The 21,172-nt window shown below is 53.1% G+C and overlaps 10 protein-coding genes across 10 annotated transcripts; 6 read left to right on the top strand and 4 right to left on the bottom strand.

Annotated features, from left to right (window-relative positions):
• Positions 1 to 928: 928 nt before the first annotated feature.
• On the bottom strand, positions 929 to 2,192 carry BDZ99DRAFT_486554 (vacuolar protein sorting-associated protein 26B-A; the record flags this gene model as incomplete). Its single annotated transcript, XM_033722785.1, has 5 exons — positions 929 to 1,032; positions 1,139 to 1,255; positions 1,332 to 1,356; positions 1,409 to 1,881; positions 1,976 to 2,192. The coding sequence occupies 5 exons, from the start codon at positions 2,190 to 2,192 to the stop codon at positions 929 to 931; spliced, it is 936 nt and encodes a 311-aa protein (XP_033580220.1).
• Positions 2,193 to 3,253: 1,061 nt separating this feature from the next.
• Positions 3,254 to 4,603, top strand: BDZ99DRAFT_438271 (carbohydrate kinase). Its single transcript, XM_033717615.1, has 2 exons — positions 3,254 to 3,755; positions 3,803 to 4,603. Exons 1-2 carry the CDS (start codon positions 3,546 to 3,548, stop codon positions 4,268 to 4,270), a joined length of 678 nt encoding a protein of 225 aa, XP_033580219.1. The 5' UTR covers positions 3,254 to 3,545; the 3' UTR covers positions 4,271 to 4,603.
• A 555-nt stretch (positions 4,604 to 5,158) lies between these two features.
• On the top strand, positions 5,159 to 6,828 carry BDZ99DRAFT_382190 (uncharacterized protein; the record flags this gene model as incomplete). Its single annotated transcript, XM_033715272.1, has 4 exons — positions 5,159 to 5,351; positions 5,405 to 5,508; positions 5,557 to 5,628; positions 5,677 to 6,828. Coding segments are annotated over 4 exons (1,521 nt in total), but the record flags the coding sequence as incomplete, so codon positions are not given.
• A 332-nt stretch (positions 6,829 to 7,160) lies between these two features.
• On the top strand, positions 7,161 to 8,162 carry BDZ99DRAFT_252139 (ESCRT-II complex, vps25 subunit). The gene is made up of 2 exons (XM_033713701.1): positions 7,161 to 8,022; positions 8,090 to 8,162. Exon 1 carries the CDS (start codon positions 7,186 to 7,188, stop codon positions 7,876 to 7,878), a length of 693 nt encoding a protein of 230 aa, XP_033580217.1. The 5' UTR covers positions 7,161 to 7,185; the 3' UTR covers positions 7,879 to 8,022; positions 8,090 to 8,162.
• Positions 8,163 to 8,391: 229 nt separating this feature from the next.
• Positions 8,392 to 10,168, bottom strand: BDZ99DRAFT_460525 (uncharacterized protein; the record flags this gene model as incomplete). The annotated part of the gene is made up of 2 exons (XM_033719403.1): positions 9,041 to 10,168; positions 8,392 to 8,988 (listed from the first exon to the last, which is right to left on the bottom strand). Coding segments are annotated over exons 1-2 (1,634 nt in total), but the record flags the coding sequence as incomplete, so codon positions are not given.
• A 1,367-nt stretch (positions 10,169 to 11,535) lies between these two features.
• On the top strand, positions 11,536 to 13,184 carry BDZ99DRAFT_252107 (uncharacterized protein). Its single transcript, XM_033713700.1, has 3 exons — positions 11,536 to 11,845; positions 11,893 to 12,031; positions 12,082 to 13,184. The coding sequence occupies exons 1-3, from the start codon at positions 11,651 to 11,653 to the stop codon at positions 13,080 to 13,082; spliced, it is 1,335 nt and encodes a 444-aa protein (XP_033580215.1). The 5' UTR covers positions 11,536 to 11,650; the 3' UTR covers positions 13,083 to 13,184.
• A 976-nt stretch (positions 13,185 to 14,160) lies between these two features.
• BDZ99DRAFT_460524 (uncharacterized protein) lies at positions 14,161 to 15,439 on the top strand. Its single transcript, XM_033719402.1, has one exon. It carries the CDS (start codon positions 14,205 to 14,207, stop codon positions 15,267 to 15,269), a length of 1,065 nt encoding a protein of 354 aa, XP_033580214.1. The 5' UTR covers positions 14,161 to 14,204; the 3' UTR covers positions 15,270 to 15,439.
• A 225-nt stretch (positions 15,440 to 15,664) lies between these two features.
• BDZ99DRAFT_438257 (prolyl-tRNA synthetase) lies at positions 15,665 to 18,039 on the bottom strand. The gene is made up of 7 exons (XM_033717614.1): positions 17,828 to 18,039; positions 17,696 to 17,768; positions 17,591 to 17,634; positions 17,451 to 17,541; positions 17,321 to 17,400; positions 17,133 to 17,262; positions 15,665 to 17,082 (listed from the first exon to the last, which is right to left on the bottom strand). The coding sequence occupies exons 1-7, from the start codon at positions 17,936 to 17,938 to the stop codon at positions 15,869 to 15,871; spliced, it is 1,743 nt and encodes a 580-aa protein (XP_033580213.1). The 5' UTR covers positions 17,939 to 18,039; the 3' UTR covers positions 15,665 to 15,868.
• Positions 18,040 to 18,122: 83 nt separating this feature from the next.
• On the top strand, positions 18,123 to 19,442 carry BDZ99DRAFT_252067 (uncharacterized protein). The gene is made up of 2 exons (XM_033713699.1): positions 18,123 to 18,186; positions 18,243 to 19,442. The coding sequence occupies exon 2, from the start codon at positions 18,265 to 18,267 to the stop codon at positions 19,315 to 19,317; it is 1,053 nt and encodes a 350-aa protein (XP_033580212.1). The 5' UTR covers positions 18,123 to 18,186; positions 18,243 to 18,264; the 3' UTR covers positions 19,318 to 19,442.
• Positions 19,243 to 21,049, bottom strand: BDZ99DRAFT_438256 (uncharacterized protein). Its single transcript, XM_033717613.1, has 4 exons — positions 20,921 to 21,049; positions 20,279 to 20,871; positions 20,069 to 20,220; positions 19,243 to 20,018 (listed from the first exon to the last, which is right to left on the bottom strand). The coding sequence occupies exons 1-4, from the start codon at positions 20,927 to 20,929 to the stop codon at positions 19,567 to 19,569; spliced, it is 1,206 nt and encodes a 401-aa protein (XP_033580211.1). The 5' UTR covers positions 20,930 to 21,049; the 3' UTR covers positions 19,243 to 19,566.
• Positions 21,050 to 21,172: the final 123 nt, after the last annotated feature.

Below are 21,172 nucleotides of genomic sequence, written 5' to 3'. Positions count from 1 at the left end.
GCAATGCTGGCCACGCAGAGGACCGTCGTAAATTCCCTCGAGTCGCCTCGGCACGGCGCGCTTACCGCCCCGGATGCAAGGGTTCGTCTACCGACGCCGCTGGCGATAACGACATGGACGATCCGGAGGCCTGGCCACGATATGTCATGCAGAAGGATGGGCGGATGTTGGCCTCCGAAAGCGGATAATTGATTCGACGCGTTCGACGACTGCCTGCGTCAAAGTCACCTGCCGTGCATGGCCAATGTTGTGGAGAACCCTGCTCGAGCGTCAGAGCTGCACGTCAGCGTGAAGCATTGGGCAATGCTGCTCCGCGATGCGGTACGTGGCAGCAGTGGCAGATCGATATGTATGAATGCCTGATGTCGTGATGCGCCCTGCGCCTGCTCACATGCAATCAGGTCACCTGCCTGGCCGAGAATTTAGTCAGATACAGCCCGTGCAGTCGGCATATGGAATGGTGGCATCAAAGGCCGATGTGTGGTCCTGATGCCGAGGCACACCGCCTCTATGTGGGTGACGGGAATCGCGTTGAAACACTGCCTGCCTCACTACGTCGTGCGGGATTCGTGACCTGCGACCAAAATACGACTGCAACCCATCTAGATTGCTCCCGGCAAGGAAAATGCTGTTCTAACGCTTCTAGCGGCGCGGCGGTGAAGCTCATGAATCGTGGGCGATGGAATGGAGGTGGTAGATTTGAGGATTGCTCGTAACTAATTATGTACACTCCCACGCTCTGAATCGTGCATCTGCAAGCGTGTCGTCTGTCGGTTCCCGATGCCCATGTCAGAACAAGCTCTATTGCCAATATGGTTCGTTCCTCATTCTATGGGACGGGGCGCTAGGCATTAGTCTGCGGAAGTGGGCCGGTAACTCTAGCGGGAGGTAAAGCGGGAGCCGCTCAGCCTAAATGTCCTGAGGAGCTTCACGATACCGCCATCAGCTTGTTTTGCTCTTGCGCCAGTGTCAGCCCTTCCGGCGCTTGCCGGAAGAGGACAATTTCAGATTGCTTGAAATAGCGTCGGGCGTCTGGAGTAGCTCGTCAGTGGTTGTTCCCTTGCAGGGGTTGCGTTCAGAACGATGGATTATGCAAAAGTGAGACAACGCAAACGACGAAATATCCAATGTTTCATACCTTCATCGATTAGAACCAGGCTCAAATAGTACCGCGTCGAATACTTCTTGTTGACCTCTCGGAATGTTGGCGTCAGATCAAAGCCGCCCAGGAAGAGTCGGATGGGAATGGTTTCTCCTGTCGTGGTATCAGCACACCAATCATCCACTCAAGTGTCGTAGCGCTGGGCCAACACATCGAAGTTAAATCCTACCTCTTGAGGGGGAGCCATCCATGATCTGCAAGCCGTCAGCACGTGGCAAAAGACACTATCAAAAAGCTAAGACCAACCTCAAATCTGACCAGAGTCTCGCTCTCGTTGTACTGATTCGGCGCAGCACCCGTGGTTTCGCGTCTGATAATGGACAGCTCCATGTGCTTTATCTTTAACCGCACCAGCAGGAAATATATCCGGCCCACAATTACGTCCTTCAGATGATATTTCGACTTGGAGTATTCGAACTCAATGTGTAGACAGTCCTCAATACCGACGTCCATCTTGATGGAGCTGTTAGTTTCCGGGGGGATCCTGTACGAGTACACCCAGAGATCCTTCTCCCGGACTACATCCTGCATCCGCCGCGACACCGTCACACGGACGAAGTAGCGCAGCTTGACATTTATGCCGTTGTAGGACTCGTACTGTTTTTCTACGTTCTTGAAGTTGAACTCGAAGGTCTGGGGGTGCTGGAGATCGCCGGGCGCTGCCAGTTCTTGGCCAAGGGAGAGGAACTCGTAGTGGTTGCCGCGGTCGAAGAACATCTCTACATTGAGCAGTATATTAGCAACATGTCTATATCACTGAATGGGGTGCCTGATGGGCCACGCAATTGGACATGATGCGAGTCTCCCACTCACCAATTGTTCCTATGAACTGCACCTTGATCCCCGTGTGCTCCAGGCGCTTTCCATCCTTGGGCCTGATGGTGACGGCGCCCTTAACAGACTCGCCATCGAGGTACAAGGGGACCTTCTCCTTACGGGCCTTCTCGAGCTTGACGTCCACTGTTGACCGCTCGTCGCCGTCCTCCAGCACAATGTCGATGTCGACGGGGGTGGAGAAGAAGTAGGACATTCTAGCTGCGAGCCGTCCGAGCGCGTGCGTCGATGGCGGAGGGGGTGATAGCTTGGTGTGGGCTGCTGGGATGCCGTGACCTCGATGCGCCTCCGTCACGGCGAAGTTGAGCTCTCTGGCAGCGGCTGCCCAACGCGGCAAGCGCAGCGTGACTCAGCACGTTCTGTATCCTGTTTTGTTTCACTGCCAAGCCACCTCCAGCCCTACGATGGACGCGGGCCGGGGCTCCAACGACACCCACTCTTCGACCGCCGCCACACGCACCTTCACGCTCCTCATTCCTCTTCCTTGGGTGCGACACGCGCGAATCCACCGGCTGCGTCAGCAGAGTCATGCCCGTCTCGGGCAACAGCGCCGTCGCGAGGGCTTCTCCGACCTTCGAGGCCGCAGCCGCTGCAGACGCACCATGCAGCAGCTCTGCTCGAGAGCGCGTACAGCACACGAGCAGTTGCACCTGTTCGCCCACGATGCTTTCTTTTTCGTTTCAGCCCCTAGCAAGTCCTGCCGCGAGTTGCCCGTCCGGCACTGCAAGCTCGCAGGTTCTCCGCCAGGGAAAGCGTGCCGACTTGCCTTGCACGGTCCGAAAGCAGCGTGGCCTCTCACGAACCCCCACGCGGTATTATTTTGTTTCGAGCCCCTTCACGCAGCGCAGCCGACGCTGTCCAGATGATTGCAGCCAGCTCCGCGCAGCCCGCCCCCGCAGCTGACGGCGCGGCCGCTGGCAGAGCGCAATTGGCACGTCGGGACCGAGCGGGCAGACGATGTGCTGGCGGCCTTGCAGGCGCTCGCAGCAGTACCTGACAACGGACAGGGTTTTTGGCGAAAGCGTGACAAAAAAGTGCGGGGAGGGCCCACGGATGAGACCATGATCCGCCACTGCATCCCACGCCGCCTGCGCCAGCCTCTGCTCAACTTCAAACGCCGACACCACGAGCCCAGCCCGCCGTGCGCGGCGTCCGCTGCTGCCGTTCATTCGCGGGCGCAGGCCTCTTGCTGGTTCCAGTCGGCTGGGGGGCTCTTCCGACGCTCTGGAGGCGGCGTGCGGCGGGTCGTGACATCAAATGCTTGGCCACCATGGCTGCGCCAGAACCCTCCCCACTCCCTGCCGTCATGCGGCGCCCCTGTGCGGTGAATTGGACGCTTCGAGATCAGGAGGGCGCTCTTTAAAAAGATGCCCGGCCCCACCGTTGGTCGGACCGCTATATGACTTCCCCAACGACGCCCTTTGTTACATCGCCACCTCTCACCAATCCACCCCAGGCCTGACCACGCTGCCTCCTCGCACACGCTTTACACATCGCATCCTCTCACGTCACTGCAATTAGCCAACACTTTCGCACCATCGCCATCACCATGCTGCAAACATACGACCAGTCCCACCAGCCGCCGCTACTTTACGGTCCTTCGTCCGCCATGTCGTCGACCAAGAGATCCATAGGCAACATGACGACCTACAACCACCATCACATCTGGATCGTGACTGGCCCTGCTGGCTGCGGGAAGAGCACCGTTGCCAAATTCCTGGCCGACCAGTATGCCTTGAAGTACATTGAGGGTGATGACGTGAGTCTTACTACTTGTTAGGCGGAATGTACGCTAACCTTGCAAAGTTCCATCCTCAGGCCAATATCGACAAGATGGCTGCCGGAACCCCGCTAAACGACGCAGACCGCTGGGACTGGCTCATTCTCCTTCGTGACCAGGCGCTGGCCTCGCTGGATCAGGGTGCTCGCGGTGTCGTCGTTACCTGCAGTGCGCTGAAGAAAAAGTACCGAGATGTAATCCGCCTGGCGCCGCTGTACGACCAAGAACACGAAGTGGCGGTGCATTTCATCTATCTCCGCGCGAACAAGGAGACGCTGTTGGCTCGCGTCAAGGCCAGGCAAGGCCACTACATGAAAGACTCGATGGTGATCAGCCAGCTGAACAGCCTCGAGGAGCCAGATGCCAAGGAGCGCGACAGACTGAAGGACGTAATCTGTGTCGATGTTTCCGGCAGCATGGCAGAGGTGCAGAAGCTGGCGCTGTCTGCCGTGAGCAAAGTGCTGGCGGAGGACATGGTGGGGAAATCGTCATGACCCCGAAATTGCCTGTTTGCTTTTTCTCCCTTTTGCGATTATAATTTCCCTCAACTAGCTCTTAGCGCTGGGCATGGTTGGCGTTCACCGTGGGATCCGGACACTTGACGAAAACGGCGTACTCTTGTTTCTGAATAATTCTATACCCCTTTCGCGGCCGGGGTGGTTTCCATTTTCCTTTCGTAATCTCTTGAGGGATCGACTGCATGGCTCTGCGGGACTGAAAAAAGGACTTGCGGAGGTGGGGCTGTGGCTTCTGTGCACAGCCAGTTGATCAGCGGGGTGTCTCCGCGTTGCGGGTCATAGCGAGAGTAATAAATAGCATTCACCGCCAAGCAGACCTCGACGTGACGTTTGAATATGCTACGATAGCCACGTTGTCGGAGAGCGATCTCCATGTGGAGAGGCAAGCCCCCTTTTGTTTTTCCACCCGCGCAGAGATAACCAAGCACGTGTGGTTCCTGGACGATGGGATTGCGGAGACGAGCATTCCTGTTGCAGCTAGCCCCGGAAGAGAAACCTGGAGTTCCGCAGGTGCGGCTCCTTTAACTGTGCCCGCCGGACTGAGCCGCTGATTCTCGGCGGAGGGCCTCGGGGGTGCACGGCAGCGTTTGACGTGTGAAAAGAGTCTGGAGAGGTTGATAATAGACAGTGCTCCCATCTAGCTAACTTGCGAGCTTCTGGCACATTGTGCGACGCCTGGGCATTTCGTCAAACACTCCCCACAAAGCGAGCGTCTTCGCTGGCTACACAGCAACCGCGCTATCCCACCAGCTCTTCGGCTCTCGTCGGCTTACAGATATCATTCACTGCAGCTTCGTCAGAGTAACCTCGGGGCCCTATGTTCCTATAACCTTAGATGGGCCTCTGACATTCGTTCCGCCAGCCTTTACCATGAAGCACATTGCCACCAAAAAGGTCGGGAGCCTGCTCTCGCGGTGTACGGCGCCCACCCGCGTCTCGTATGCGTCCCGGCATTTCAAGAGCTCCGCAATTCCTCGACAGCACCTCCGACGGCAGTTCCACAGCACGCCGGCCCTGGACGTCGTGAAGCCGTATCTGCTCGCGGACATTGGAGAGGGTATGCTATGACCTGATGATGCAGGAATGGAGCCATTTGTTGACCCCGCGCAGGTATCACGGAATGCCAGGTTATACAGTGGTTTGTGCAGCCAGGCGCGCGCGTGGAGCAGTTCGACCCAATTTGCGAGGTGCAATCTGACAAGGCGTCAGTCGAGGTACGCTATGTGCCTAGCATGTTGTGGGACATACTAAGAGGCCTGCAGATCACATCGCGATTCGACGGGGTAATAAAGAAGCTGTACTATGAGCAGGATGACATGGCCAAGGTTGGCAAGGTATGGTACTCAGCACGTATTGCACGACCAAGCTCTAACTTCTTGAAGCCACTAGTAGACATCGACATCCAAAGCGACATATCTCCCGAGGACGAAGCCCTTCTTAACGACAACGACTCCAACGTTCCTACATTGAGGCCAACACCCTCGGGGGGTCAGGAGGCGGGATTAGAGGTGGATAGAAATGATACTAAGGCAGCTACTGGAGACGCACCACCACCACCCCCACCTCAAACTCTCCCGGCGAAGCCAGAGACAACGTCCACACCCTCTGAGGGGCAAGCACCACGAGCGGTAGGGAAACATGCTAGCCTAGCAACACCCGCAGTCCGACATTTGACGAAAGAATTGAACGTACAAATAGAAGATATAGAAGGAACAGGCAAAGAGGGCCGTGTTACCAAAGAAGATGTGCAGAAGTATGCTGCCGCTCAGAAAGAGACACCCACAACTACCAAGTCGTCGACTCCAGCTGCACCGGAGCCCCAGGCTGAGGACCAGATCCGACCGCTCACACCGATCCAGAAAGGCATGTTCAAGCAAATGACACGCTCGCTCTCCATACCGCACTTCCTCTACACCGACAACGTAGACTTCACTGGCCTAAGTTCTATCCGCAAGAGCCTCAATGCTTCGAAGGAGAAGTCACAGAAACTCTCCGCCCTTCCGTTCGTCGTAAAAGCTGTGTCTCTAGCTCTTTCGAAGCACCCGCTTCTCAACTCGCATCTCGACACCTCCAACGCCGAGAAACCTCAGATGGTTGTAAAAGCACAACACAACATTGGCATCGCAATTGACTCGCCGAGCGGTCTCCTGGTTCCGGTTGTGAAAAATGTGCAGTCGCTCTCGATTGAGGCTATATCCGCAGAAATTGGAAGACTGGGTGCTCTCGCTCGTTCTGGGAAGCTTACCAATGCAGACTTGAGCGGAGCCTCCTTCACCCTGAGCAACATCGGAAGCATTGGTGGGACGGCAGTAGCGCCTGTAATCGTCAGCCCTCAAGTCGCGATCCTAGGCGTTGGTAGAGCGAGAGTTGTACCAGCTTTTGGAAAGGGTGGAGAGCTAATCAAGAAGGAGGAAGCTGTCTTCAGCTGGAGTGCGGATCACAGAGTCGTGGATGGTGCTGCGGCAGCTCGTTGTGCGGAGGATGTGAGGTCATATTTGGAGAATGTTGAGAGCATGTTGGTGCAGATGAAGTGATCAAATAATGGGAGCTGGCGTTCTTGTCAAAATAAGCATTGCGGACTAACATTAAGATGTCAGTGTATATCAATATAGGATATATTTTATTGTAGCCAAAGATGGAACTATGGTCTGAAATCCATGCAACGTGAAGATCCGAACTTCTATCAGGAGCTTTCTTTCAAAAATTAAGTAGCCAAACATAGGATTGTTCAGGTTTTTCTTCTACAGCAATCAAATTTGGTACTTTTAGTAACAAACGGGGCACTATGCTTGTCATAGGGCTGAACCTCGAAGCTCAGACCAACCACAACTTCAACCTCGAAGCCGACATCCCCACCTCCTCCTCCCGACTCACTACTCTAACCGCCAACAATGACCTCCTTCGCATCCTCCAACACGACCCTCGCGCCCTCCGTGGCCCCCTCCACCTCTTCCTCCACCGCGCCCTCCTCCACCGACCCAACCGCCTTCACCTTCCCCGCCCTCTACAACTACCCCCCCTTCTTCACCCTCCAGCCCATCCTGCCCACCCGCCACTCCCAGCTCCTCTCCTGGTCCCTCCTCATCCAAGCCTACACGCGCCACCACGCCCTCTTCAGCCTGTCCCTCATCGACGCCCTCGCCACGCCCCTCTTCCACAACCGCCCGCTCAACCGGCGCCTCTCGCTGCGCGACGCCCGCGCCGTCATCGACTACATGTGCTCCAAGGATGGCGACAGCCGCGCGGAATGGGTCACAGCCCCCTCCACGTCCTCAAACGTGCTCAAGAAGAGCAACCCGAGCGGTGGTGGCGGGGGGGCGGACGAGGAGGGCGGCGGGCGGTTTTGGGTGTTCTGGCGCAAGCCCGACGAGTGGGCGAACCTGATCGAGGGGTGGGTGGACAGCACGGGACAGAAGGGTGTCGTGCTGACGCTGTACGAGCTCGCCGAGGGCGACGCGACGCGCGGGCAGGAGTTCCACGGCATGGAGGCCGAGCTGCTGAGTAGGTGTCTCGGGGTTAGCGTGAAGCGGGGGCGGGCGCAGGTGTTTGGGGCCGAGGGCGGGGAGGGCGTCAAGTTCTTCTGATCGGATGCTGGAGATATGCCGGTGGAGAGGCATTGGTGGATAAATCTAAAGTGGATCTTGCGGATCTATCTGGGGAGTCGTTGGGCTTTTGGGGGAGTTTGGGCAGCGATGCTGCGAGGACGCTTGATTGAAGACGTGCACCAGGTATGTGCGAGAATTCCACGTGGTCATTTCTGCTTTGCTCATTCCGGAGATGCTAATAACCTCACAGGACTCGAGAAACGCTTGTAAGGATACAGGATATCAGCCTGAAAGCAACCCGGTATCGAGGTATAATTTACAGTCGCTGCACCCTCTCATGACAAAATATCCCTAAACAGTAAAGCTAGAAGGATATGCTTGCTGTATGGGGAATCTGCGAAAAAGCAATTCCAATACCAAGGAACAGAGCCGGAAACTTTGCCGAAGTATCACGCCCTTGAACGACCACCGTAACAACCTCCCGGTCCTCGCCTAAGCCTCCTTCAGCTTCTCTTCGTCCAGCGCCCACTCCTCTTTGTAGTGGATATACTGCGCCATAGCAACAAATAGTAGCCATTCTGTCTTGACGATCCGGGGTGTCATGCTGTGCTCAGCAGCCAGTTCCCTGAACTTCTTCCACATGGGGACCTCGGATTTTTTGCCTTCGGATATCAGGTACAATGTGTTGCCGTCGTCTTCCGTTAGATTCTGGCTCATATCCTGGGTCTCTGGTGCGTCGACGGTGCGATGGGTAGGCCTAACCGACTTCCGGCCTTCCCACTTCAAGCATACTCCCCCGTTCGCCTCGACAATGTCCTTCATCGTGTCGAACCCTCCAGAGACCGCGGTGGTACAGAAAATGGTCCAGTTCTTTAAGAGCCGCCCCTTGTTCTCGCGAGCACGCACTAGTGACTCGTCCATCCTAAAACCATGCAGAGCTTCGAACTCCGGATTCAGCAAAGGGTGGTCCTCTACCAGTGATAGCTCGTGGTTTTCGAGGGCGTAGTCCAGGTACGATGTGTGCACTACGGTGGGCGATACAGCTAGGGCGGTTACGAACTTTTTGGTTCGAACAATTACTGGAGCACATAGCATGTTGGCGTTGCTTGCTTTTTCCGTGATAGCGATACCAAGCTCGCGGAGCTTAATCTAGAGCAACAGTTAGTCAATGTGTGGCAATTGGGCCGCCTAAATTACTCACCTTGTCATCTGCCTCTTTCTTCGCGTTGTGAGCCCATCGATCGTATTTTGATACTACCACGCGATACTGAATAGGCGGCATTTTCTCCTTCTCTTTTTTGGCTCTCTTAGATTTTTTGGGTGCCTCCAATAGCTCCTCTTCTATCGACGGTTCGTCAACACTCATCTCATCAAAAGATCGTTTGCTACCTGTAGATTCACGAGAACCTTTCTTGGTCTTCTCTGTCGTATCTCCAGCGCTGTTTTCCCTCTTTCCTCCATGGAGGACGCCTCCGGCTCGTTTCATTTCCTTCTGGAATAGAGCAATATCGGTGGCTGACTCGGCTATTCTCGACATAGCCCTCGCCTTTGCTCCGCGACTACCAGATGTGCCAGGCATCTCATTTTCCTTTTCGCTATTATGACGATCCATTACCGGCGTCGTGAGGTCTGCCTCGCTCTGAATGCGCCCCTTGGTCCTAGCAACGAGAGGCGTAGTAGCCTGCTCCGTGCTGTCGCCGTTTGTTGCTCGTCTACCCCTCTTGGATAGCTTTTTCATGTTGGCAACTGCAGTGTCATGTGAAGGGTAGTAATGCATCTCAACCGCTTCCCTGTCAATCTGGGTTTGGCCGAGGATTTCGCCCAGGTTTGTTCTCCGCGGGAAATACGTGTACTTGGGATCTGTAACAGCCATCATCTTACATCTAGCATAGCTGTCTTCAAGCCAAAGATGATTAATGACATCTATGTTCCACTCTTTGGCCGCGTCACATTTCTGCCCTCCTTCGTGAGCTGTGATAAGCTGCGTATTTTCTTGTCGAAATGTCTTAGTGAACTGCGCTCCCGTGGCCTTGATCAGATTTTCCAGGTAAACACGCGCGTCGCCAGCGTAGTTCGACAGACTCATCGTTTGATTCTCGAAACCGGGAATCCCATCCTTGGGTATTGGATAATGAAGTAGTCGCCGCATCGGAGAAGTCCAGGTGTTGTATGTGATGAGATGAAATAACCAACTAAGGTTTCCTACATCCTTTTTGGCCTGTGACGCTTTGATGTAGTCCAAACCGCTTCGGTAGTGGCAAACGTAGCTATCCGCTTCATCGATATCGGAGGTCATCTGACCACCTCCGTTGCTGATAAGCTCCTCAATCGTTGTCCTCATACGTGATTGGAGCTGTAAGTCGTCAGACAACATAATTTTCTTGCCATTGAACGCAGGTATAGATCGGGCCTGTCTGGCACCTGGCGAGCTGATGGGGGTAGGTATCTCGGTCGGAGAAGGAGTTGTAGCGTTTCGGATATGTTGGCTAGTTGCGGAGTGGCCAATAGGACCAGGGTCTTTAGAGTTATTCAGAATGTCGGGGTCAGGTAGCGTGTAGGGCCCTGTGGGCAGCATCCGTCCAAGTCTGAAGCAATCGTCAATCCTAGCTTCTACGTTAGCGATCTCCCAATTCTGTGGCAACATAGAACAAAATACGTACCAGTGAGGCAGGACTTTTTTACACTTCAGGTTCTTGTTGTCCGCGAGTTGACACCTCGGGTCATCCATATTCAAGGCGATTAGGTGTGTGACCGATTTCAGGAGCAGAGGAGAGTCCTGGCCTCCCACCGCTATCACCAGACCAATTATATTGTCCTTGTCCGCTTCCGGGAGATCGCTGCCGACGCATATGGTCACGCTGCTCATAAACAGGGCTGGATCCGGGTTGAAAGACCGGGGGTTGGCAGGCTTGTTCCTGTAGATGCTTTGTGGTATCCAGTTCGGCTTGACGACGTGGGGCGTAAACTGGTCGCGAGTAGCCTCAAAGTCTGGGAAGTCTGAGGTGCTGGAGATGATATGGGTGAGTTCGGCGAGGTCCTTGATACGACCCTTCTCTAGGTCGAATTCCTGGATTTGCCCTCCGTTCTTTAAAATGTCTTCTTTTATCTGGAAGTAGGTCAGTACATAGGTAAAAGAGGCGCGTGAAGACTGCACTTGGACTGACCTGCTCCTCTCGTTCAGCATTGCCATTGGGTATAACAGCAAACACCAGATCCTGAAATACAGGCCGGTTCTCGTCCTCCATCATAGTAGTGTCTTCCATGGTGGGTATGTGGTGGGGGAAGAAGTGCTGTGTTGACAGAGGTGGGCTGTCGCGTTCCAGAATGGATGCCCGACGCGACTTTAACAAGCACCAGCCACAGAGCGCGCCACATTCACCGCCACTGCGGAGAACCTCCCGCCGGGCGAGGTCACATGTTTGCAATCATCGACAAATCTCAACGCACGTAGCGACTTCTGCCTTCAATTAAAGCTCACGTGTTATCTTCTTATGTTCATTACTCGGAACGATCACTATTCGGAACCATCATTACTCGGAACGATGAGTTCTCTGACCTCCCCTCTTCACCACTTCCCCTAAGTGACAACGTATCCGCATAGCCTCGGCTCCTGAGTCCTCGGCAGCTGTATCAGGTAATTCAACAGCTACTTCTCATATAATCTTATACGCAAATAACGGATTTTCATCCCCTGTCTAAGAGGTTAAACCATCTACTTCTTTGGTACGCGGCATCCAACATTTTCAGATAGGGATATAATCTGAAACTGCTACTGGTCGCCGTTTGGAGATCCTTGGACCAATCGCTCACTATGTCAACATCTCTCTTCCGTATCGATGAGCACACGCTGTCTGGTCAGCACATACGGGGCTATGCGCACGCAACCGTACATGAGCAAGAAGAAGTCCTTCATCTGGCCATCAAGCAGTATACCCCGCTAGACAATCCACATCCCAAGCCTGGAGACATCACAATAATCGGAGCACACGCCAACGGCTTCCCAAAGGTAACGATGCTTCGTCCCTATGACAGATCCTTCTTGACGTCCTATAGGAGCTGTATGAGCCACTATGGGACGACGTGCTCCGACGGTCGAAGCAATTTGGATTTTCTATCCGTGGTATATGGATAGCAGACGTTGCCCAACAGAATGCCAGTGGAGTACTTAATGAAGGCAAACTTGGCAATGACCGTACGCATTCTTCAATCCTTCATATAGCGGGGTGTCTAACAACGCGACAGCATCGTGGTTTGACCATTCAAGAGACCTCCTCAGCATGATCAACCAGTTCCGGGCTCAGATGCCTCGACCAATAATAGGTTTTGGCCACAGCATGGGTGGATGCCAACTTGTTAACCTCAGCCTCATTCATCCCCGCCTCTTCGAGACTCTGATCCTAGTTGATCCGGTCGTGCAACGTGTGAGCTCTGCCAAGGGTAATTGGGCCCCAGCCCAGGCATCCGCCAGACGGAGAGATTTTTGGCCATCACGCGCGGCCGCTGAAAAGTCGTTTAAGAAGAGCAAATTCTACCAAGCATGGGATCCACGAGTTCTGGACCGTTTCATCAAACACGGTCTGCGGGAGCTGCCCACCCAGCTATATCCAACTTCTACTTCAACGCCCACAATTCCATATCCTGCCACATCTACCACGGAGCCGACTTTGACTCCGACGCCACCACAGCCTAGGCCGGTCACTCTCACCACCACAAAACATCAAGAGGTCTTCACATTTTTACGTCCAAACCTCTCACCATCGCCACCCGACCGGCGAACTCACCCCGATCTTGATGCGAGAGCTAACCCAGAGACACCGTTTTACCGACCTGAACCAATACAGACATTCTACCAACTGCCTCATCTGCGTCCATCAGTTCTCTACGTATTCGGGGAACTCTCTGACCTTTCAACGCCGGAGTTTCGTGCGGACAAACTCTCGATGACGGGAGTCGGTGTTGGAGGCAGTGGAGGAGTGAAAGAAGGGCGGGTCAAAGAGGTTTTATTTGAGAAGACAGGTCATCTGATTCCCATGGAAAAGGTCGGAGAGACAGCGGAAAGTATGGCTCAATGGGTAGGAGCCGAGATGGATCGGTGGCGAGCGGCAGAGAAGCTGACCGAACAGGATTGGGAAGGTAAAAAGGGAGTAGAGAGAGTACAAATGAGCGAGAAGCACATCAAGCTGCTGGTAGCAATGCAGGACGGCTTGCAGCGGAAGAGCACGACGCCTGCAGAGAAACTGTGATAGGAGCTTCGAGTATGCAGGTAGGCTGACTATTAGACATGAGTTTAGACGCACGAACCCATTGTAATGGCATTGAATTGAAGGTTTGATCACTCCTCGGAAGCCTTGGAGTTGAACGTCTCAGAACCTCAAGGGCTTAAATTCAGGGTCCCTCGGGCCTTCTCTTAGTACGGTACATAGTTCCAAAGCTCTCCTTCTTCGTCATGGGCTTGGAGAGACTCCTTTTCATATGCCGCGAAACCAGGAGGCCATTTCACTACCTCCTGCTCAGATCGCTCCTTCAAATCCAACTTCCAGATTCGCTGCCTTCTTCAGAGAGGCTGCTTAGACTTCGTTTTCCTCAAGATCGCTTCACGCATTTTTTTTAAATCATTGTGCTGAGCTGGAAATTTGAGGTATGTGCATGAGGTAGAGACGCAGATATGTCGTATGCTATGGTTCAGCTTTTCCACATCACGTGACCGGCATCCCCTTTTGACTACGATCGCGTGCAGAAGAGAAAAACGTGCTGATAAATGTCTCTTTGTTATCTAGTGGGCATTTTCTGCTTGTATGTAGTATATGAACTGATCTGCTCCATGCGTTGCTGACTTCTGAGGTACTGATGACTGGCCCTAAACACGAGACGAAAGCGCCCTGAGTGAGGGCGAAAGGGTCGCCGAGGCTGCGATACCATGAGAGCCAGCAAGAAAAAACCATGTTAACCATGGAGAGCAATGATACCATACGGCGAATGGCCAGGTTTTGTCTTTGCCAGCCTGTAAGACTAAGTCCCTACGCCTCTATACTTTCCAACCCCTTCAAAACCCTTCTCTCAGCTATTCCCGCCAAGATGCTTTGGTATCTGTTTTTCTCTATCAATAACGTCTTTTATTCAATCGTTTCCGAAAGATAAAACAGGTTAGGCTCGGCGCGGTTTTGTCAAACACGCGTCATCAGTTCCCAAGATGCGAACGTGTGAAGTTGTGGTTCCAGCGCTCTGAATCACGAGACCAGACAAATGATCTACGGGCTGCCCCCCAGCCACCTATTTCACCTCTCCGACAAATATTCCTCCCACACTCTACACACTCTACACACTCAAAGAGCTCTTCCACAACTAACACGTACACCACCAACATCATGCCGGCCACCGAAGGTCAGATACAGCTTCAGTACTCGCTTCCGCTGCCCTGCAAGGCCGTAAAGACAGGTGATTTGCCCACGATGCAGCTAGGACAAGGACAAGGGCATGAAGACTTACCAGCCAACTTTGACCGCCTTACTCTCGACGCTTCAAATGAGGCATCCACGACGCAGCTCTTTCCGTCGCCACCAGACTCCCCTTTCAAGCTACCGTCACTGCCAGCGAGCGCGATGAAACTGATTTCCCCCGATCGCCGCGACGGTTTCTGCCCAGCCGGCATCCACCAGTTCGAGTTCGGCCACTTGGAAGATATCTCAGACGAGGACCTCTCAGACGAAGACATAGACGGCGCTGAGGACGAGGACCAGGACGAAGAATATGAGGACTTCGACTTCGACGCACCTCCCTCGAATCCCTTCGCCACCGAATCCACCGAGTCAAACAAACCTATTGCCATCTCCGCATTCCACGACCTAGAACTCGGCACAGACCCCGTCTTCCTCCTGGGCAAGCGCATCGTCAGAGCCTTCCACAACACCGACATCACGTGCATGATCGTCCTAGACACTGCGCGCCGCCTCACCACCCCGCAGGCCTACCTCGTCATCTTCGTGCGGAAAGACCACCTCGCGTACCTGGATGCCGAGGACGACGGCTACTCGAAAGCAAAGAGGCGCGACGAGTCACCGTGGCAACATCGCCCCGACGCTGACCACCCCATCCCCACGACGTTCTTGGCGGACCCTGCCATACAAAGTGCGGACTTTGATCCCTCGACGCGGAGGAGCCTGAGGAACAGCGTGTACGGCCTTCCGCTCATCACAGAGGCGATTTCGGGCTACAGGGTGTCGACTGAGATCACAGAATCTGCAGATGGGATGGCAAATGTGCGCAACGTGTACCACCGCGTGATCGGGTATCGGACGGATCGAATGGAGAAGTTGGGGTATATCTGGGCGGAGCGTGAGACGCCACCGAACCTGACGGAGCTTGTGTACTTCGATGTTGTTATGCGGGCGAGGCCGGTGAGCCTCAAGCAGGAATGGGCGTATGAGATGTAGAGAGAGGGGGTGGATAGGGGGAGGAGGCGTGGCGGTTAGAACATGCTGGTCATGGAATAGTTTGCGGTGTTGGCGGTTATGGTGGCTTTGGCGGTATTGTGCTACATAATGTAGTCGAATTTGGGGCTTTGTGAGACTAGATATCCGGTACTATAAGTACTGTTAGGCGATAATATATCGTATCTCTTGATGTCCGTCTATTTTTCCAGTGCCTGTAGTTCGTATTGACTCTGCCTTTCCTGTTGCACAGTCTCATAATGTACCGAGATGACACTGACTATGGCAGATTTCTAGAGCTGAAGATGCCATAATCTCAAGCCTTCAAATCTGGTGCAGTTCACGTAATAACTTGAAGCGCATATATGCGTCTAGTGCTCATGGATTGTGCTACTTCCACTTCCATTTTGCAAGACTACATATAACGTCAAGACTACTCTAAAAGTACTAAAATACTAGGAGTAAACATGTAACATCCACAGACCTTCAGATCTAGTGCAGTTCACGTAATTAGGTCCTACAGCACGACGACACTGTCAGAAGGACTCCGGTATACCATAAAAGTCCGCATAGGATGGATCATACAGATTAGAGTACATATCTCACAAGCCGGCCAACAGCTCCAGCACCGCCTGCTTCACCCCCGAGAACTCTACATTTAGTCTCACACCAGCCGCTTTGCACTCGATTTCGACCTTCTTCCCCTGCTTCCACTCCCGACCCAGTTTGATCGAGACCGGATACCCAATCAAATCCGCATCGCTCATCTTCCACACAAAGTTGACGTCCTTGATCGGCCTATCATCTAATATCGTGTCGATGTCACCACTCAGCTCATCGTACAACGTCTCGGCATCTCTATCAGCGCCTTTGGCGGCGATGATGACGCACTCAAATGGTGCGATGGCGCGTGGCCAGCCGAGTCCAGATTCGGTTGCTTTTTTGGAGGCGACCGCGGCCATGAGACGTGACATACCGATACCGTGACAGCCCATTTGCAACGCCACCAAACTTGATGAGCCTTCTGATGGAACGGTTACGGTTGCCTCTAATGGTTCGCTGTAGCGGGTTCCGAGGTGAAAGGTATGTCCAACTTCGATTGCGCGCTGGACTTTGAGGGCTCCAGAAAAGCAACGGGGGCATGGGTCGTTGGGTTGGATGCGGGTGAGATCGAGAGGTTTGCCGGTTTTGGGATGGGTGGTGACTATGACTGTGCTGCTTGAGCGTGGTAATAAGTCGGCGAGGAAGGAGAGCCTCTGATCAATTATATGAACAACTTTTCCGGTGTTAGCGAAGGAACCTGTCAAGGGTTCTTCGATAGTCGTATCCAGATCAGGATATGCAGCTGACACCGCGTGCAAATTGAGATGGTCGGGCCATCTTGCTGAAAGATGTTCTCCGGTGGCAGAAGGAGAGGCTGGTATGTACACATTAATTGGGCAGCCATCTTTACTAATGCCACGCCAGGTTGTCGTATGAAGCCTGGGGTCGGATGAGTAATGGCCGCCTTTCTCGGCAAGCTCCTCATTCGCAACATAGTCGCAATTGTTGCATGAGATAACATGGTCCTCTCCTAATGGGGAGACGTAGTGGTACTCGTGACTGAGGTCTCCTCCCATAGCTCCTGAGTCGGCATCCGCGACCAGATATGGTATCTTCAGCTCATCGAAGAATGCCGCATAGGCTTTGCGTACACTCTCGTAAGTTTCAAGAGCCATCTCGGTAGAGTAGTCAAAGGTGTAAAGGTCCTTCATGAGGAATTCCTTTGCTCGAAGTAGACCTTGTCGCGGTCGTCGTTCATCGCGGTATTTTCGAGCTGCTCGATAGTAAGCCTTTGCGACGCAGGCGCCAAGATACGGTCCTTACATATCTGATAAACTCGGAGAGGGAGGTCTTTGTACGATTTCACAATCCCAGCAGCTAGAGTTGTGATTTCTTCCTCGTGTGTTGGGGAAAGAAGAAAGCCGGATTCTTTCCGGTCCTTCAATCGGAGAAGCTGATACAAAAGTCATCAATGAAACTCTGTATTTGTTTCAAGGTATAGATTTCATTACCTCTGAGTCTTCAGAATATCTTCCACTTCGCCGCCATATATCCTCTGAGGTGATAGAAGATAGAGACACCTTCGATGCTCCTATGCATATTTAGAACCAATTCATGAGAAATGCCAAGTTTGGGACAAACCAATGCTTCGCATGTGCTTATCTACTAGTTTTTCAAGCTTCTCTTGAACTCGAAGACCAAGTGGCAGCAAATGGAAGATCCCCGAATGAGCCTGCAAAGCTATCAATACCGATCTAAGGTCGGGCTAGATGAAAGCCTACCTGGCGAAGGAATCCGGCTCGTATCAACAAGGAATTGACTCCATCTAGAAGAGCATTAGCGACTATATGTAGACATGCTATAAATCGTGGTTAAAGAAGACGGACCGTCTTCTCCGGTCTTGGCTGATATGCCTCCTGTCGGAGCCCAGAAAGTTGTCAATCGAGTTCGGCTATCAACCTATGAATTGTTCCATTAGAAAACGGAAGATACGATGATTTCGGTCTTGGTGGGCTCACCCAAAGAGATCTTCGCGTTCGGAAACGATTGATGTTGATGTTGGCTCTTCTCACGGGGGTTTGACGACGTGACAGAGTACATAGAAACCCAGGAAAAGCGCGAACAGACATTGGAAACGAAGAGACTTCTTAACAAAGACAACGAGAATGAGGTACAGAGAATGGGTATCACCGCTAGCAACACATGATATGCAATTGATGTATTTGAGAAGATGAGAGACGTCTGAAGTGTCTTACTTGACTGCTCAACGAGGTTAAATCCGAAAACCGTCCGAGCGCCCTTTGCATCTCGACATTTTCTCGAGCGACCTCATCGTCACGCCGATTACGAAACCCTTAGGACGCGCCGGCCACAGCTCGTGAGTAGCCTGAGATCCATCTAGTAGATTTTGTACTGATCTAAGCTTTCGGACAGGCTCCTTCATCTGTCGCCCCCAATGCCTCCTCGAATACGGCTCCAGACGCGACAGCTCAAAGTCCGCATATACCATCACCAGATACCTTCACAGCCATGCTTCTACGCATCTCTAGCAACAGCTACCACACCCGCGCCTCCAATTGAGCAGACAATCCACTCCGTCTCGCCCATTGCCCGCTTCCCTCCCACACAACCCCCTTCACACAAACCTCCAGAAGTCCGAAAGTCCCAGCTTCACCGAGAATACCAATCCCTCCTCAAGTCCTCGCCCCTGATCCTCATCTTCCAACACAACAACCTCCGCGCGGTAGAATGGATGGGAATACGGCGCGAGCTGGCTATTGCCCTCCGCAAGGTCGATGCGGAGCTCGCCGCGGCTGGACAAAAGGATCTCTACGCCGACGCTATCAAGATCCAGATCATACAGACAGGCATCTTCGCATCGGCGCTACGAGTTGTAGAGTTTTACAATCCGGAAACAACCGAGTTACCAACACAGCATCCCTCCAACCCTGCCACAGCCAGCTCGGCGCAGATTCCAAATGTTAAGCCCACGCCTGAGGACTCAAGGCTTGCACATGGTCTCTCGCGGCGGGCGCACGAGGCGGCGTCGGACAGAAAAAAGAAGCTGGATTTGGCTCCCCTGCTGTCTGGACCTATCGCAGTCGTTGCGTTCCCTGCTGTCTCGCCGCAGCACCTCAAAGCGGCCCTCTCCATCCTCTCCCCGAGTGCGCCTAATTTCCCTGCGCCGAAGCGGAAAGCGAGCCCTAGCTACCATGAGCCCGCGGTCCAAAACGGTATTCAGAAGCTTATGATGCTGGGGGCGCGCGTTGATGGCAAGGCGTTTGATCAGGAGGGAACAAAAGGGGTCGGTAGCATTCCTGGAGGCTTGGATGGCCTCAGAGCACAACTGGTAGGCATGCTGCAGAATATGGGTGCCGGCGTTACGAATGCACTCGAGGGTGTTAGCCGGAGTTTGTATTTTACTATGGAGGGAAGGAGGTACATGATGGAAGAGGAAGAGAAGGGTCCGGAGGAGAAGAAGGATGTGGAAGAGACGAAGGCAGAGTAAATGTATATTAGGGCAAGACTTGTATATCAATGTTTACTTAGCACAGATGTGCAATCAATTGGATAGGATCACGGTACAGTTCCAGGGTCAACCATTATGCTATAAAAAATGTCCAAACTCCTACGCCAACACACATCGAAAACTACTTTGTAGGATAGGGACAGGCATCAACTCTTGTACGCCTAAACGCAAACAAAGCCTACTCCGTACACACGCATTCTGCTTTAAGTGATGTGAAGTTTAGCCTGCCTAGTTCCGTGTTGATCGTCGCTTGCCGGGAGTCTCTTCCTTGATCTTCGTTGACGTATTGCCTTTCGCAGTTTTCTTCCCAGTGCCATTGCTTGCTAGCTTTAGTTTCTTATTCGGCTTCACTTCGTCCTCCTCCTCCTCGTCAGATGCTTCGGTTTCTGGCTCTGGTTGTTTGGTCTTTCTTGCTCTTTTCGCAGTTGGTGCTTTCGGCGACACATCGTCATCAACAGCCTTGCCACGTCCCTTGGCCTTCTTTGGTTTCTTCTCTTCTGCGCCATCTTCGTCTTCATCGCCTTCACCTTTGATGCCAGCTGATACGGGTCCAGTCTTTTTCTGGACGCTTGGGATGACTGCGGAAGTGCGTCCGCCAACCTTGAGGAAGATTATCTTCTCTCCATTTGGAAGCCGGTCTCCTCCTTCTTTGCCCTTGTTCCAGCGGTGGCGCATCAACCCTAACAAAATGTTAGGAAACATATATTATAACATGCAGAGGCAGACTTACAGTTCTCGGGAAATTTCTCAGAGTCCGCTAGGGTAGTGCAGGCAGTAGTGCATACGTCGATGAGGGAGTCATGAAGTCGTTGGATCTGTTCATCGCTGAACGTGTTGCTGTATTGTTCGGGGTGTAATTTTGCTTGATACAAAACTTCATCACTGTTTATTGTTAGGATGGTTGCTTTTGCGGAGCACTCAAGTGACACTTCTGACTTACCCGACCCAATTGCCAACTCCGCTGATATTTGCTTGATCAAGAAGCAGGGCTTTCACAGGAACCTTTTTACTCCTCAGCTTCTTCGCCAGCCACTCCTGCGTCAATATGTCCGAGTCGACCACAGGATCAGGGCCGTTCTCCTTCAAAGGGGTTGTCTTCCTCATCATGTCGCCCTCGACATCCACCAACCTAATGCGACCAAGTCTGCGACCATCCACGAACGCGACTTCGCAGTCCGGCTCCTCCTTGATCTGCAGGATGAATTTCCAGAATCTCGGAGGCCATTCAGCGTCCCCAGGTTTGACGACACCGTTGGAGCGGTAGTGCGCATTGTCGTCGTTGGAGAATTTGATCCAACCAGTCATACCAAAGTGCATCAGGGGATGCGGGGGCGAGGACATGACAAGCCAGAAATATTTGCCCTGTTGGCGCGCGTCGAGCACTTTCTTTCCAGTCATGGCCTCTGAGAATGCCGTCGCTGAACATCCTACTTTGCCGTAGACAATGTCGTCCTCTTGTGTCTTGACGGCGGAGATGGTATTGCCTACGACATGCTTCTTGAGGAAGTGCACGATGCGTGCGATTTCGCCGATCTAAGGACCATTAGACTTGTGGCTGGCCCTCAATCAGATCTGCGCTCACCTCAGGCATGATAGCTTGAATCGATCCTGGGAGGGTGGAGTTGCTGGATTGATGAGAGGTGGTGATCAAGGCAGCACCGGAGACGCGAAGTTGGCTCCAATTTCAATCGCGTCGTCACGTGAGGGCGTCATTCTATTCTAGCGCAGCCACAGCCCTTTCTCAACTTCTCCTCATTCCTTCACGAAACACCCCTCCGGATGAAACTTCTAATGCAGCTTCTCGCATAAAGATTATTGAGCAGATCAATGGTAG

Source organism: Mytilinidion resinicola (genome assembly GCF_010093595.1).
Source record: "Mytilinidion resinicola strain CBS 304.34 unplaced genomic scaffold BDZ99scaffold_5, whole genome shotgun sequence".
In the NCBI taxonomy this organism is placed as follows: domain Eukaryota; kingdom Fungi; phylum Ascomycota; class Dothideomycetes; order Mytilinidiales; family Mytilinidiaceae; genus Mytilinidion; species Mytilinidion resinicola.
Note: the sequence above shows the minus strand (reverse complement) of the source record. Positions and strands in the feature narration are given on the sequence as shown.